General features: G+C 36.3%; 1 protein-coding gene across 8 annotated transcripts in view; it reads left to right on the forward strand.

The window, feature by feature from the left end:
• Positions 1-17654, forward strand: part of RIF1 (replication timing regulatory factor 1) — a 128341-nt gene that overhangs the window by 39535 nt on the left and 71152 nt on the right. For 6 of the 8 annotated variants that reach the window (XR_004053086.1, XR_004053085.1, XM_010382508.2 and 3 more), the window contains 12 exons: positions 28-127; positions 3805-4069; positions 5510-5552; positions 6665-6867; positions 7712-7811; positions 8906-9025; positions 10147-10298; positions 11318-11398; positions 11484-11538; positions 11964-15197; positions 17067-17213; positions 17538-17615. Coding sequence is in view for 6 of the 8 variants with exons in the window: in XM_010382508.2 (XP_010380810.2) it covers positions 28-127; positions 3805-4069; positions 5510-5552; positions 6665-6867; positions 7712-7811; positions 8906-9025; positions 10147-10298; positions 11318-11398; positions 11484-11538; positions 11964-15197; positions 17067-17213; positions 17538-17615 (4578 nt within the window). In the remaining 2 variants the exon portion in view is untranslated. The remainder of the gene's footprint in view (positions 1-27; positions 128-3804; positions 4070-5509; positions 5553-6664; positions 6868-7711; positions 7812-8905; positions 9026-10146; positions 10299-11317; positions 11399-11483; positions 11539-11963; positions 15198-17066; positions 17214-17537; positions 17616-17654) is intronic. The other 2 variants (XM_030916039.1, XM_030916040.1) reach the window with 1 other exon arrangement.

The raw sequence follows: 17654 nt of genomic DNA on the forward strand, positions 1-17654 counted from the left end.
TTCTAACAGTGATATTCTCTTCTCTAGAATTTGTTGCTCGTGGATAGAATTATTCATATTATTACTGTAATGGTTGATTGTATTGACTTTTCACCATATAATATTAAATATCAGCCCAAAGTTAAATGTAAGTATGTATTTTTTAACCTTTGTTTATCCAGTATTTTATAAGCACTATTGAACTTTGCCAGGGGAAGTCCTAATACCTTTGCCACCTCATTTTAGTAACTTTTGATCTTGTTTAACCATGTTAGTTACTATGCCGGGAGCTTTCATACATGTTCTCTCTCTCTTTTTCTTTTTAATTTTCAGATGCTGTGTATCATTCTCTTATCTCTATCACACACAAAATGTCTTTATTCCTTTTTACAACACAGAAAGATAAATACTATTCTAATTAGAGATTGCCTAATGGTACAAATGGTTTTACTCATTCCATCTGGTATGAAGGATTATCTGGACAAGAAACTTAGACATAACTTAAAATGTTTTTATTTGCAAGCCTGATTTAAAATAATCATTGAATTGACATTATAATTTAAAAGAAAACAATGGGATCAGTTAATTGGTTATTTTTTTCCAGAAATGTTACACATATTTAACTCTGTTTACCTGAAAAATGGTAAATGATTAAAATTGGACAATTGGGATCATAACAAGTTGTGTGATTTTTAAAAACCATATGCCTTGGTTAGTTTTAAGTTATTTTGTAGCAAATAGTTTTTAAAATCTGCTAATTGATTCATTGAAGTCAAATATATCCACCTGTATTTATATGTTCATACCGTATAGGTAGTGATAATCTGTCATTAATGAAAAATGTTAGTTGATGTTGATATATATTATTTCTTATTGTTTAAAGATTAGGAACATAAAATTATCTACCAATAAGATCTGCCATTGATGAGTTTTCTAAAACATTCTTAGAATCTTTTTTGGTTTTTGAATTTTTACTAAGTAGCAATATGGAGTAACATTTTAAGCTCCTGTATATTATAGGTCAGAGCATCCCGGCCTGAGTCCCGTAGAAATATAGGTTATAGATGTTCTTGACATACCAATCTTAGCTCTCCTCTTGGGCTGACCAGGACCTAATCTGATTACCTCAGTGTGTCAAAAATAGGCTTATCTCTGAAAACCGTAAGTATACCAAGATTGTATAACAGATAATGTCAGAAATTATAAGCCACTGAAGTTTCATAGAGACATAATTTTACCTATGTTGGTACTTCTGAAATTAGATTTAACCGAATATCCAATTCAGGAACTATAAGCCCACAGTTACAAATGTCTTTTCCACTCCATGTCCATGCAAAACAGAGCCAGAGTTTCTCTTGCTGTAAAATTCGGGTAATGGGGAGATTTTTAAAAGTAGTTGAGAAGAGGAAACAATATTAAGACTAACCGAAAGCAAATTGTTATTATCAGGATCGCCTTGGGATTTTTTTGGTGACTTACATTGTGATGATTTCAAATTTAGAGAAATATTGCAAGTTTACTTGGAAACTTCGTATTCATTTACTCCAGTTCCTCAGTTAACGGTTTATTGCATTTATCTTATCTGCTCTGCCCTCCCCCCAGAATATACATTTTATTCTTTTTCCCCCCCAAACCATTTGAAGGTATAGTTTTAGGCAAGTTGACAACCTGGAACAGTTCCTCAGTCTTGTCTTTTGTGTCCTTCAAAAAGGAACTTTAGGCCGGGTGCAGTGGCTCACGCCTGTAATCCCAGTACTTTGAGAGGCCAAGGTGGGTGGATCACTTGAGGTCAGGAGTTCTAGACCAGCCTGGTCAACAGGGCAGCAACCTGTCTCTACTAAAAATACAAAAATGAGTGAGGCATGGTGCGCACCTGTAGTCCCAGCTACTTGGGAGTCTGAGGCAGGAGAATCTCCTGAACCCAGGAGGCAGAGGTTACAGTGAACTGAGATCATGCCACTGCACTCCAGCCTAGGCAACCGAGCTACACTCTGTCTCAAAAAAAAAAAAAAAAAAAGGCAGTTTTACTTTCTTAGAGTCTTTCAATCTGGGATTACCATATTTCTTTAAGATTAGATTCAGGGTCCATTCATTTCTTTACTGGAGTGCCACAGAAATAATGCTGTAGTTCTTTTTCAATTTATTATTTTCCCATTACTGGTGATGTTAACACTTCCTGTTTGTTTGAGGATGGCATCTGCCAGGTTTTCCACTGCAAGGTTAATTACTACTTACTGTGGCACAATTGTTTCTCTAGATACACTTTCATTTACCATCTAATATAACATGGATTATGCTATTCATTCCTCTTTCTGTATTTGTCTCTATTGTCTCTAATAGTGAGAAACCTGGTTTTTGTTAACCCTCAATGTATTTACAACTTGATCATTCACTTGTATGTAACCAGTCTCCTGACATATGGCTGTCACCTCACCTCAACATTCTGTCAGGGGATATCGGATATAGTTTTTCAATGTACATTAATGTCTGAGAAATTGATTCCAAGGAGAAAGATAACTTCCTTTTAGTAGCAACATTTGTTTTTCATGTTACCATATGAGATTAATTTTAATTTAGAAGCATTCATTTTCTGTTAAATTTGAGATCTTGTTCCTTAAAAGAACGGTTTGATTGAGAGAAACAAGTAATTTTGGAACGGGTATATTTTTTGGGCAAGAGCTATGTGGGTTTATTCTTCTAGGTAGATGTTTATAGAGGGATTAAAGGTACAAAAGAAAGACAGTACTTTCAGACGGGCGGATCACGAGGTCAGGAGATCGAGACCATGCTGGCTAACATGGTGAAACCCCGTCTCTACTAAAAAATACAAAAAAACTAGCCGGGCGAGGTGGCGGGCGCCTGTAGTCCCAGCTACTTGGGAGGCTGAGGCAGGAGAATGGCGTAAACCCGGGAGGCGGAGCTTAAAAAGGACAGACAGTACTTTTAGGACAAATATTTTTCTTTAAATCTAGGAAACAGGCAGTAGACTTACTGCATTCTTTCTTGGCTTTGCATCTCTGACTTGTTCAATGTTATTTGTAGGGATCAATGTACTATAGATGAGCAAGGAAATGGTCCGTCATTCTTGGTGGAAATTTTTTGTTTTTAAAACTAACTTTTAAAATTTAAATTTGGAACCTGTCTTACATAATTGAGTACTTTCTTGCATATTAGTTGTTGAAATTTTATGAAATGTAAAATAAAAGTTTGAGATGCATTTTATAATTCCTAAGAAAAAATGGACTTGTTTTTCTGAAATTCATATTCATGATCCGCCAAGTAGTTTTGGTCTCCCATTCTCATTTGTAAAGATAATGTTCTAGTGATACTTATCCATTAATGGTACATTATGTTATGATTTGTTTGGGGTGTTAGTCAACAAACGGACATGTATTTGATGTATCTAATTTTGTTTGTTTTTGTTTTTGAGATAGAGTCTCGCTCTGTCGCCCAGGCTGGAGTGCAGTAGCGCGATCTCAGCTCACTGTAAGCTCCGCCTCCAGGTTCATGCCATTCTCCTGCCTCAGCCTCCCGAGTAGCCGGGACTGTAGGCGTAGCCGGGACTGTAGGCGCCCGCCACCATGCCCGGCTAACTTTTTTTGTATTTTTAGTAGAGATAGGGTTTCACCGTGTTAGCTAGGATGGTCTCGATCTCCTGACCTTGTGATCCGCCCGCCTCGGCCTCCCAAAGTGCTAGGATTACAGACGTGAGCCACCGTGCCCAGCTGATGTATCTACCATTTAAATGTGAGCTATACATTGTAAAAGTGGACAGTGACCCTATTTTCAATTTACTTGAGTTTTTAATTCAATTTTTGTTTTTAGCACCACAGAGACCTTCAGACTGGTCCAAAAAGAAGAATGAGCCCCTAGGGAAATTGACTTCTTTATTTAAACTTATTGTGAAAGTGATCTATTCTTTCCACACTCTGAGCTTCAAGGAAGCACATTCCGATACCCTCTTCACTATTGGCGATTCAATCACCAGCATTATTTCCAGTGTACTTGTACATATTTCTTTGCCTTCTATGATCCGAAAAATATTTGCAACTTTAACAAGACCTCTGGCATTGTTTTATGAAAACTCAAAGTAAGTATTTTGGGCTAAGTAGCTTTGAATTAAATGTATACAATTTAAATATAGGTCGCAACTTTTACTTTTTAATCAGCTGTGTTGTAGATGGTAGTCTTGACAATTTTGTGGAGAGGGTAACAAACTACAATTTTGTTAAAAAGAGAGTTCAAGTAGTATAGAAATATGAAAGAGAAATTGGAAGTCTTTCTGTTTTGCCTGTTACTTTCCTTTCCCTTTCCTTTTCAGTGCTTATCTTTTCAGAATTGTTTATGCAAACAAGCATACCTATTAAATGCATGATAGATAGGAAAGCCTACTTGACATGCTGTTTTGCAATTAATTATGTGGTATGCACCTAATACAGTTGGCTGTTTGTATCCATGGGTTCTGCATTCATGGATTCAACCCTGGATCGAAAATATTTGGAAAAATTAAAAAGAAATATAATGCAAATAAATACAATATGACAATTATTTACATTGTGTTAGATATTATAAGGAATCTAGAGATGATTGAAAACCTGGGAGGATGTGTTTAGGTTACATGCAAATACAACTTGTTTTATATTAGGGTGTTGAGCATCCAGGCAGGAGGGTGGTCCTGGAATTAGCCACCACCACAGCCAGCTAATCCCCTATGGATACTGAGGGATGGCTATCTCTGTACCATATACACGAAAATCTCATTTTTAAAAATGTCTACATGTGATTCTGTTAAACTTTTTACCCAATTTCTGACTGGTGGACATACATGTTTTTCTAGTGTTTTCCCTCATAACAGTTGAACATTATACGTAAATCATTGCCCACATTTGCCACTATTTCTGTAGAAAATTAGTAAAAATGTTAGTTCAAAGGGCATACACAGTTATGTTTCTGAATTGCTCTCCAAAAAACTGAATTAGTTTTGCATCACCCTTTATTTGAATCGAAGCAAGCAATGCCTTAAAACCTGAAAGAAAAAAAAAAAGCCCCGGTAACAAACTTGTACAAGCATTTTGAAAGGATTCATCAATATTCTTTACAGTAAGCTTGTGTGGTTCAATCATAAGTACAGTTTATCTTTCATAAATCAACAGATAATGTTTTTGGAACAGATTTTATAAAGTACAACCCCCAAATCCATGAACTTTTCTTTGCAAATCTTTAAGTCTATATTACATTAAAAATAATGCCTAAAAGAAATGTATAGAAACAAGCAGTTAATATGATTATTACTTTGAGGCTTATTGTAGATATTTTCTGTGATTCATTTTTCAAAGATGGGATGGTTTTATGCTTAATATTTAGCATTTGAGTTTTTTTTACTTGTGAAGTCTTTGGGCACCTTTTTATATCATCAATTTATATTTATTATGTCTTTATTACCTTTTTCTTAGGATTAGCTTGATAGATAGTACAGTGTTAACTTGCAGAAATATAAATGGTATTCTATTTTATGTGTTTTCCTTCCTAGGCTTGATGAAGTTCCTAAAGTATATAGTTGTCTGAACAACAAGGTAAAAATAGACAATTGTCCATACACCATACTTTCATGATGAGAAAATGATAGGGTTTAGATAATTTTCTTAAACATAATTCTGCTGATTTTTAAAGGGGTTATTCTTTCTTTTTTTTTCCTTCCTGGAGACAGAGTTTCACTCTTGTCACTCAAGCTGGAGTGCAGTGGCAGGATCCTGGCTCACTGCTGCCTCCAACTCCTGGGATCAAGTGATTCTGCCACCTCAGCCTCCTGAGTAGCTGGGACTATAGGCACATGCTACCAAGCCCAACTAATTTTTTGTATATTTAGTAGAGACAGGGTTTCACCATTTTGGGCAGGCTTGTCTCGAACTCCTGACCTCAAGTGATCTGCCTGCCTCGGCTTCCCGAAGTGCTGAGATTATAGGTGTGAGCCACCATGCTTGGCCTGTTCTTCATTTTTAATGGACATTTAATAACACTATATGAACACATTTACAGGTGTTTTTTTTGTTTTGTTTTGTTTTTTCTTTTTTTGGAGACAAAATCCCACCCAGGTGGGAGTGCAGTATCATGATCATGGCTTACCACACCCCTGCCCTCCTGGGCTCAAGGTGATTCTCCCACCATAGCCTACCAAGTAGCTAGGACTACAGGCATACACCACTACTCCTGGCTAATTTTTGTATTTTTTTAGAGGCAGGGTTTTGCCATGTTGTCCAGGCTGGTCTCAAACTCCTGAGCTTAAGCAATCTACCTGCTTTGGCCTCCCAAAGTGCTGGGATTACAGGCATGAACCACTGAGCCCAGCCTAGTTAATCAACTCTTAGCTTATCCCTTTATATATGATGGCGATTGGACCCAAAGTTTTCTAGGTGAACGTATGTAGGCAACTATTTGTCTTGTTATAATTATTACAAAAACATAATTTCTTTTGTTAATAGAAAATAAGTTCAAAATTGAACTGTGATATTAATAACCAAAGCAAATTAACCTGATAATTTGTCAAGTTATAAAGAGTGATATATATTTAAGGCAACAGTGGGGGTTAGCTTGAAATTATCTTAATTTTAAAAATTGAAATAGCAACACATATTCTGTGAGTTAATGTTTAGTATATTTTTTGCTTTTATTTTTTCCTTTTTCCTAGTTAGAAAAGCTACTGGGAGAAATTATTGCTTGCCTACAATTCAACTACACCGGAACTTATGACAGTGAACTTCTTGAACAACTCTCCCCACTATTATGCATAATATTTCTGCACAAGAATAAACAGATTCGAAAACAGAGTGCTCAGTTCTGGAATGCCACATTTGCTAAAGTGACGCTGTTGGTTTATCCTGAAGAGTTAAAGTATGCTAACAACAAAACTTACATACAACTAACTATTCTGTTGTGATCATGTAAATTGATATTTTGGTTTAAATTACTCTTTTCTTATGGGGTATTGTTACAGAGGATTCCTTAGTTGAAATATTACATGTGGAATACACAATAATTAAATATTATTTCACCTTTTCCTAGGTGCTTAGAATAACCTTGATTTCAGGAACCAAGAAAAGCAGTTTAAATTATCTTTAATAAAAGAGACAAGGAGGACAGGAAATGGACAACTTTTTTTTTTTTTTTTTTGGAGATAAAGTCTCACGCTGTCGCCCAGGCTGGAGTGCAGTGGCACAATCTCGGCTCACTGCAATCTCCGCCTCCCAGGTTCAGGTGATTCTCCTGCCTCAGCCTCCTGAGTAGCTGGAACTACAGATGTGTGCCACCATGCCTGGCTAATTTTTTGTGTTTCTAGTAGAGACAAGGTTTCACTGTGTTAGCCAGGATGGTCTCGGTCTCCTGACCTCATGATCCGCCCACCTCGGCCTCCCACCAAAGTGCCGGGATTACAGGCGTGAGCTACCATGCCCTGCCTGGACAATTATTAAAGCTAGACATGAATACTTTATATAATATTCTACTTCTTATTGGAATTTTCCATGATAAAAATTTGGAAATTCAGAAAACTACAGGGAAAAATACAAAAATTGCCTAATTTCTCCCAGTTTTATATATGCATAGTAAGGAACAGTCTTTATTTAAAAATGAAGATGTATTTTGCTGCTCTAAAAATTAAAGTGCTGTTATTAACAGATCATCAGTGTTCACCAGTACTACTTGACTTAAGATGTATATTTTATGTACTTTCTTAAAGACCAGTACTAACGCAAGCCAAACAAAAATTTCTGCTCCTGTTGCCTGGTTTGGAAACTGTTGAAATGATGGAGGAATCCAGTGGACCATATTCTGATGGAGTAAGTTGGGGGGTTTTATTGTTCATTTGTTTTTGAACATTTAAGTTATTTGTTGAAAGTTATAAATAAGTAGAACCTGAACAGAAAAGAGGTTTGTAACATAGGCTTTTTCCATTTTGTCAGTTGTGTGGCCTAAAATTACTTTTGTGATTTTTCACTAGAGATTCTCATGTAAATAATCTCTAATTCTTGTCATTAATCATTTGTTTTGAACTCAGGTACCTCATCTGTGCTTGTTCACAAAGAGTAAAATACATAATTGTTGCTTTGGAAAAACTGGGAATAATGGTTACTAAGTCATGTCTAAGCCAGAGCTGCTGTTCATTTTCTCATTTTTTAAAAATTGATTTTCTCCTTCTGTCAGAAAAACACATCTTTGCTGTCACATTGCATCCTTAGGAGCAAAATTTCTTTGGCTAATAATATTTGATCACTGCCTGAAGATCTAGGAGTTAAAGGCACTAGTACTATAGACTTGTGAGCTAGAGTGTTCTTAGAAAACTTTTTATCTGTTCAGGAGCAGCTAGGGTATAGGTAGTTTTTGTTTAGAATCTTTCAGAGAAAAAAAACTGTTATAGCCAAGTAAGTATCGCATTTAGTTTTGGCTGAAGTAAAAATTTTCTGCCAGATAACTAACAATTTAGACTTGTTAAAGAGTTCAGTGGTATTTTCGTCTGTAAAATTCTGTTGAGGGGAAATATGCTCTATCATACATGCTTTATTAACCCTCAGCTGTTTAATGTTTAAAGTTCTATGGCTTTGAATATTCTCTTAGAAATATTTTCAGTTACAGGTAGGGTGTTTGAATCTAGTAATTTAATTCACTTTATGTATTTATGTGATATGTCTCATTTTCAGAATTCGTAAAATTGAGTGGTATTAAACAGCTAGTATAAAAGAGACACCAAAGCCATTTGCTATTATTGAATTAGTGACTTTCCTTTCTTCGATTTTTTTATAGGATTGAATAATTAGAAAAATTTTGACATTATTTGCAATTACTATTTATTGGGCAGGAATTTTTAAAACGTGAAAAGGAAAAGCTAAATATTACTGTTGTGTTTAATGAAATTGTTTCGTTTTTATTAAAACAGACAGAAAATTCACAATTAAATGTGAAGATAAGTGGCATGGAGAGAAAATCAAATGGAAAAAGAGATTCATTTTTGGCACAAACAAAGAATAAAAAAGAAAATACGAAACCAGCAGCCAAAGTATGTTTTCAAAAGTATATTTAATCAAATTTTTAAAGATAAAGTATATGGTAACTTACATACAACTTTGAAAATTGGGTGGAAAAACTGTAAAAGACTAAATAAAGGTTGGGATTGCAGGGGAATTGAGAGCATTTGGTCTAGAAAGACTGCCAGGATAGCAAGACTGCCAGGATAGAAGCCTTAGGTGATGATTCCTGGTTAGGAAAGATAAAGTTTCTGTGTAATGCTTAGCAATGCCAGGATAGCATGGTGACCTGGAAGCCTTGGGTGATGATTCCTGATTAGGAAAGGTAAGTTTCTATGTAATGCTTAGCAACTGTTACATGTAGTTATTCCAGGCAGCAGCCCCCTCGAGATAGAATGAGACAGTTATGAATGACTAACATAGGTAGCAGAAGAGGAAAATATTTTAGAACTTTTGTTTAGGATTATTGTTATTTTAGAACTTAATATTTTGATTAGAAATAAATGATGCCTAGATAAGACACCTATGTTAAGCTCAAATCTGAACTAAGTATCATGCTAGTTGCCAGTTAACTGACTTTTAGACAACAGTTCTCTCTTCCATGACCTCCAGTAAAGGTTATTCTAGAATCTTGAGACCATGGCCTTGGTGAAATGAAAGAAAAGTGTTATTTTTTAAGAATACCTCTGCCACATTCTTGTAGCAGCTATAAGTAGAATTAAAGCAATGGTTCCAATGAACATTTATTAGGATAACATTGTGGTACCAAAGTTAATTGTATGTAGGGCATATTGTATTGATGACTTTCACTTGACTAAGTCCTGCCTTAACTTGAGAGCTGCAAATATACTCTCCTCCCTCCAAATCAGTTCATTTCCATATGCTGGCCTGACAGACGGTTTTGTCCATACTTTGTAGTTAAGCACAGACTTGCCTACTTTGTAAAGAGATTTAATATTTTCTGCTTTCTCAGTATTTATTAGATGCAGAAAGAAAGTGGGGAACATTGTACTGATTTGTTATTGATCATGAGTATCATGAACTTCGTAATCACTATTGAAAAATGGTGTCATCATTAGAAGAGAGTGATAGAAATATTGGAAAATAATTTGGAAACTAAAATGTACTTTTGCTTATTTTTTCAAATCTGCAGCTGAAACTTGAATCTTCATCTTTGAAAGTAAAGAATGAAATTCTTTTGGAAGAGGAAAAGTCTACTGACTTTGTGTTTATACCTCCACAAGGAAAAGATGGAAAGGAAAGAATATTAACTGAGCACCAAAAAGAAGTTCTCAAAACAAAGCGGTTTGTAGGCCTTATATCTTGAGTTGGGTATTTGGTATTCAGGCTTATATTTCATGCAAGAAAACTATAACTTTGTGTTTAGAGCTAAAATACGCGTACTAATTTTTTTTGGAGATAGAGTTTTGCTCTGTCGCCCAGGCTGGAATGCAGTGGCGCGATCTCGGCTCACTGTGAGCTTTGCCTCCTGGGTTCACGCCATTCTCCTGCCTCAGCCTCCCAAGTAGCTGGTACCACAGGCACGTGCTACCATGCCCGGCTAATTTTTTTGTATTTTTAGTAGAGACGGGGTTTTACCATGTTAGCCAGGATGGTGTAGAGACGAGGTTTTACCATGTTAGCCAGGATGGTCTCGATCTCCTGAACTTGTGATCCGCCCACCTCGGCCTTCAAAAGTTCTGGGATTACAGGCGTGAGACACCGCACCCGGCCACATATACTAAATTTTAATGCCAAAAGTTATACTGTACATAAATGCATTTCATAATGTATAAAGCTAACCTAGTAATGTACCAAATATTTATAAACTGTATTTCTTCTCTGAGATAGATTGGGAGGGGAAGACAGTTTGATGGAATATCTGGGAAATACACATTTAGGTTATGATTTTATAACAATTTAGTAGAATTGTAAGTTTCTTTTCTTTTTGTGTTGTATTTTTTTTTTTTTTTTGAGACAGAGTCTCTTTCTGTTACCCAGGCTGGAGTGCAGTGGTATGATCTCTGCTCACTGCAGTCTCTGCCTCCCAGGCTTCAGTGATCCTTCCACATCAACCTCCCAAGTAGCTGGGACTACAGATGCATGCCATCATGCCCAGCTAATTTTTTATTTTTTGTAGAGATAGGATTTCGCCATGTTGCCCATGCTGGTCTTGAACTCCTGAGCTCAAGCAGCTTGCCCACCTCAACCTTCCAAAGTGCTGGGATTACAGGCGTGAGCCACTGTCCCTGGCCATAAGTTTAATTGCTAATTGTCAGGATATCATCCGTTTTTTGAAGTTACTTATATACAGTTTTTTTCAGGTGTGATATTCCTGCCATGTATAATAATCTGGATGTTTCCCAGGATACCTTATTTACTCAATATAGTCAGGAAGAGTCTATGTAAGTACAGAAGCCATCCAACTTTTATATCTGTTTTATTCATTGTCAAATAATTATAAAAGCAATGTTCTTATATTTATTTCAGGGAAATTCCTACTTTAACCAGAAAACCAAAGGAAGATTCTAAGATGATGATTACGGTATGTTTGACATTTCATATTTTGGGCTTTTTAGAATTACCGTTCTATTATACAGTCTGTTAAACTGCTGAAATGTCTGTAGGTCTTCCATTTATTAATTTTAAGATTTATTGTAGATTTATTGTATGATTTCCTGTTAACTCCTATTCAGATACTAGCAGAATATCAGCAGACACTAGTCAGTGTGCGTGTGTGTGTGTGTGTGTGTGTGTGTGTGTGTGTGTGTGTGTGTGTGTAAAATAAATGTACTTGGCTTTTCTTGAATGTTTACTATTAGGAACACAAACTATTAGGTATCTACCACTAACTTTGGAATAGTTATCTTTGGGTTACTGAAGTTTTAAACTAAAGTTTTCCCAGAAAGTCAGACTCGTTTGCCAGCTATTAATCTGTGTGTGTGTATATATATATATATTTCTGTGCAGGAGGAGCAAATGGACAGTGACATTGTCATTCCTCAAGATGTCACAGAAGACCGTGGTATGGATGAACATCTTGCAAAGGCCTCCCTTTCAAATAACGAGTGTGGTTCTCTTGGCAAAACCAGTCCAGAAATGTCGAACAGTAATAATGATGACAGGAAAAAAGCTTTAATTTCATCAAAGAAAACATCAACTGAATGTGCATCTAGTACAGAAAATTCTTTCGTTGTCAGCAGTAGTTCAGTTTCTAATGCCACTGTTTCTGGAACTCCCCCATGCCCTACAAGTCGGAGGCAAACCTTTATTACTTTGGAGAAGTTTGATGGTTCAGAAAATAGACCTTTTAGTCTATCCCCGTTGAATAATATTTCATCAACTGTTACAGTGAAAAATAACCAGGAAACCATGATTAAAACAGATTTTCTACCAAAAGCAAAGCAAAAAGAAGGGAATTTTTCAAAATCTGATTCTGAAAAAATAGTGAATGGAACTAAGAGATCAAGCCGGAGAGCTGGTAAAGCTGAACAAACAGGGAATAAAAAGTCTAAGCCCTTAATAAGATCTGAGCAGGAGAAAAATACTGAGGAATCTACTGAAAGCATGGTAGTCTTAGAAAATAACCCATCTGGTTTGCTTAATCAAACAGAATGTGTGTCAGATAATCAGGTTCATCCTTCTGAGTCTATAATGGAGCATGACAATACAAAGCTTAAAGCAGCAACAATGGAAAATGCTGTATTACTGGAAACTAATACTGTTGAGGAGAAAACTGTAGAAATTAATTTGGAATCCAAAGAAAATACACCCCCAGTAGTAATATCAACAGATCAATTGGTAAATGAGGATAGTCTGGTTCTGATAACTCCAAATCAGAAAACCCTTAGACGGTCGTCAAGGCGACGTTCAGAAGTAGTAGAGTCTACCACTGAAAGCCAAGATAAAGAAAATAATCATCAAAAAAAGGAACGACGTAAGGAAGAAGAAAAACCTCTTCAGAAGAGTCCGTTGCATATAAAAGATGATGTTTTACCTAAACAAAAACTGATTTCTGAACAAACTGTACCTGAGAATTTAATTGAGAAAGGAAATAATTTACATGAGAAGACTCTTGGGGAAACCAGTGCTAATGCAGAAACTGAACAAAATAAAAAAAAGTCAGACCCTGATAACATTAAGTCTGAGGGGGATGGTACCCAGGATGTTATAGATAAGTCCTCTGAGAAACTAGTCAGAGGCCGAACACGGTATCAAACAAGAAGAGCATCTCAGGGTTTGCTTTCTAGCATTGAAAACTCAGAATCTGATAGTTCGGAGGCAAAAGAAGAAGGTTCTAGGAAGAAGAGATCTGGAAAATGGAAAAACAAAAGCAATGAAAGTGTTGACATTCAAGATCAAGAAGAGAAAGTGGTGAAACAGGAATGTATAAAAGCTGAAAATCAGTCACATGATTATAAAGCAAGTTCCCAAGAAGACGTAAACATAAAACCTCAGATTTGTGAAAAACAAGATGAAAGTAGTACTGTAATATGTCAGGATTCTACAGTAACTTCAGAAATATTGCAAGTTCCTGATGATTTACCAAATCCATGTGAGGAAAAAAATGAAACTAGCAAATATGCAGAATATTCCTTTACAAGTCTACCTGTGCCAGAATCAAATCTAAGGACTAGAAATGCCATTAAGAGATTACATAAGCGAGACTCTTTTGATAATTGTAGTTTGGGAGAATCCTCAAAAATCGGGACATCAGATGTTTCTTCGCTTTCAGAAAAAACGTTTCAAACACTTGAATGCCAACACAAGAGAAGTAGGAGAGTGAGGAGATCTAAAGGTTGTGATTGCTGTGGGGAAAAATCACAACCTCAGGAAAAGTCACTCGTTGGGTTAAAGAATACAGAAAATAATGATGTAGAGATTAGTGAAACAAAAAAGGCAGATGTGCAAGCACCTGTAAGCACGTCAGAAACTTCTCAAGCTAATCCATGTTCTGAAGGACAATTTTTAGATGAACATCATAGTGTGAATTTTCATTTGGGTCTCAAAGAGGATAATGATACTATTAATGATTCATTAATTATTTCTGAAACCAAATCAAAAGAAAACACTATGCAAGAATCTCTTCCTTCTGGAATAGTAAACTTTGGAGAGGAAACTTGTGATATGGATTCTAGTGAAGCAATGTCTCTTGAAAGCCAAGAGTCACCTAATGAAAATTTTAAAACTGTTGGCCCATGTTTAGGTGACTCGAAAAATGTTTCACAGGAATCTTTGGAGACAAAAGAAGAAAAACCAGAAGAAACCCCCAAAATGGAAATGAGTCTAGAGAATGTTACTGTTGAAGGAAATGCATGTAAAGTAACAGAATCTAATCTAGAGAAAGTAGAAACGATGGAATTGGATGTAGGAAATGAAGCTAGCTTCCATGAACAAGAGACAACCAAAACTGGTATTTCTGAAGAAGCAGCAATAGAAAATAAAAGAAATGATGACTCTGAACCAGACATAGCTAAACTGAATGCTAAAGAAGTAGCAACTGAGGAATTTAATTCAGATATTAGTCTTCCTGATAATACTACACCTGTAAAATTGAATGCTCAAACTGAGATTTCTGAACAAACAGCAGCTGGGGAACTAGATGGAGGAAATGATGTATCTGATCCACACTCATCTGAAGAAACAAATACAGAAATGAAAAATGATGAAGAAATGAAGATTGGCGAGGTGAAGGCTGAAACTGGCCATGATGGTGAAACAGAGAATGAGGGCATAAATACCAAAACCTCAAAGCCTGATGAAGCTGAAACAAAAATGTTGACTGCAGAAGTGGAAAACTTTGTTCGTGACACAGTTGAAATGAGCACCGAAGAAGGACTCACTGATGCTAATAAAACTGAAACAAATACTGAATGTAGTAAATCTGAAGAAAAATTAGATAGCAATCAAATGGTAATGGAAAGTGATATTTTACAGGAAGATCACCATACTTCAGAGAAAGTGGAGGAACCATCACAGTCTCTGACATCTGGAACAGCTATCTCTGAACTAATAACAGAAGACAATAATGCATCTCCTCAAAAACTAAGGGAACTTGATCCTTCACTTGTGTCAGCAAATGACAGTCCTAGTGGCATGCAGACACGCTGTGTCTGGTCTCCTTTGGCTTCTCCATCTACGAGCATTTTAAAGAGAGGACTAAAAAGATCCCAAGAAGATGAAATCTCATCACCTGTTAACAAGGTAAGGAGAATGAGGCTGAATATTAAGGAACCCAGTATTTGGTTGGGATATTTTGGCCATACAGTGACCTCTGGTGAATGACAAAATATTACTGTTATATGGCCACTCATTTGATTATTTACCATAATGGTTGCTGGGGAGAAGGTAGGTAGAAGAAAAGGTTTTGAAAAAAGGAGACTGAGGCTTTTTAGATAAGTCTTTCATTTTACAACACTAAAGATCTTTATGCAGCTTTGCACATTGTTCACTTTTGGCGAAATTGATAAGGCTCCTAACATCTTTTCAGCTCCCAATACCATAATATGAGGAAACAGATTTAAGAATGCAGGCAACACTGCCATTGATAAAGCAGATTTAGCAGTTGTCGTGTGTTGGAACATTATGCTGTTTTACATTTTACATATATGTTCCAGACCATATCTAATTAAAAAGTCTCATGTGCCGTCATCAGCTTGTAGATGTGATCTTTTTTATAGTTATTTCTATCCACATTTCCTCAGCTAAATTATAGATCTTTTACTTTAGAAAAGTTGGATTATATATATATCTGCTTTAGCTTCAGGCCCTGTGCCTTTCACATAGTTTGTTGAATGAATGAATTAAAAAATAGGATAAGTTAAATGTATTTACATAACTCAACTTGTCTTCTACTTAACAAAATAGATGTACTGTAAAGGTATGATGTTGGCATTCCTTAATTTTGAACTTGAACCTACTATTCATTATAGAATACATTTTATATATACAAGCATGCATATATAGACATGACACCTGGCTTTTTGCCTTCAACGAACATACTTTGAAAATGTTCCTTTGGCCGGGCTAAGTGGCTCACACCTGGAATCCCAGGCGTGGGATTTGGGAGGCCTAGGCGGGTGGATCACCTGAGGGTCGGGAGTTCAGGACCAGCCTGACCAATATGGAGAAACCTTGACTCTACTAAAAATAGAAAAATTAGTTGGGCGTGGTGGCGCACAGCTGTAGTTCCAGCTACTTGAGAGGCTGAGGCAGGAGAATTGCTTCAACACAGGACGCAGAGGTTGCAGTGAGCTGAGATTGTGCCACTGTGCTCCAGCCTGGCGACAGAGCAAGACTCTGTCTCAAAAAAAAAAAAAGTTTCTTCAAAATCTGTTATTCATATGGTGTATAAACTTTGAAAGATCCACTGAAAATTCTTCTGTTGAGAATCTAGAGATTAAGTTTTTTGTTTTGTCTTGTTGCTTGCTTGTTTGTTTTTTGAGATGGAGTCTCACTCTGTCGCCCAGGCTGTAGTGCAGTAGCACGGTCTTGGCTCACTGCAGCCTCCGCCTCCGCCTCCTGTGTTCAAGGGATTCTCCTGCCTCAGCCTCTTGATTAGCTGGGATTACAGGCATGCACCACTAAGCCCGGCTAATTTTTGTATTTTTAGTAGAGATAAGGTTTCACCATGTTGGTCAGGCTGATCTTGGACTCCTGACCTCGTGATCCGCTTGTCTTGGCCTCCCAAAGTGCTGGGATTACAGGCGTGAGCCACTGCACCTGGCCTATTTCTCTTTTTACATCAGTCTTCTTTCTCATCTGGTAATCCCATAAACTTAATAGAATCCAGATCATACATTTCTAACTGCCACATGTGGCTTTGTTCAGTTTTGGCTACTATACCTTTTTCACAATCTTTGGTATTATGCAGAGACAGTTTAACATATAGAAAATTAGAATGAATTGTGGTATTGAGTTAATATGATCTGTGAAGGCAGTTGCTAGGAACTGTGCAGCTGACTTTTTTCTGAACCCACATTCTATTTTTGGGTAACCTCATAATGAAAATGTATGGTGTAATTTTTTAAAAACTTTAATTTTGTTAAGTAAAATCCTGACCTGTGTTTTCAGGTTCGCCGTGTCTCCTTTGCAGATCCAATATACCAAGCAGGATTGGCGGATGACATTGATAGACGATGCTCTATTGTTAGGTCCCATTCTTCAAATAGTTCTCCTATAGGAAAAAGTGTTAAAACTTCTCCTACTACACAATCTAAGGTAAGCTATAGGCTTTAAAATGTACGTATACGTATACAGACACAGAATTACATGTGCATGATGTGTCATAGAATGAACTACATATTTGGAAAACTTCTTCCTTGGTTTAAAATATATTATTTTGTTTACTACACGGTAAGTAGAAAGGAAGAGAAGAGGTGGTAAGAGGCAGTAATGATCCCGCAAGTAATTGATAGGTAGTAGATTACTCTTTTTATGTTTTTTGAAATTTTAAAGACATGATTGCAGTCTAAGTTGTAAAAATTGTAAAATTATAGTCATCTAGGGTTCTGAGTGTTTTTTTCTCTCCTTTCTTCTATCTAGCATAATACCACTTCAGCCAAAGGATTTCTGTCCCCAGGATCACGTAGCCCTAAATTTAAGAGCTCAAAGAAGTGTTTAGTAAGAAGTGCTTTAGTTTTCATGTCACTTTATATTTTC

The sequence above is a fragment of the Rhinopithecus roxellana genome, chromosome 14, assembly GCF_007565055.1.
Source record: "Rhinopithecus roxellana isolate Shanxi Qingling chromosome 14, ASM756505v1, whole genome shotgun sequence".
In the NCBI taxonomy this organism is placed as follows: Eukaryota; Metazoa; Chordata; class Mammalia; order Primates; family Cercopithecidae; genus Rhinopithecus; species Rhinopithecus roxellana.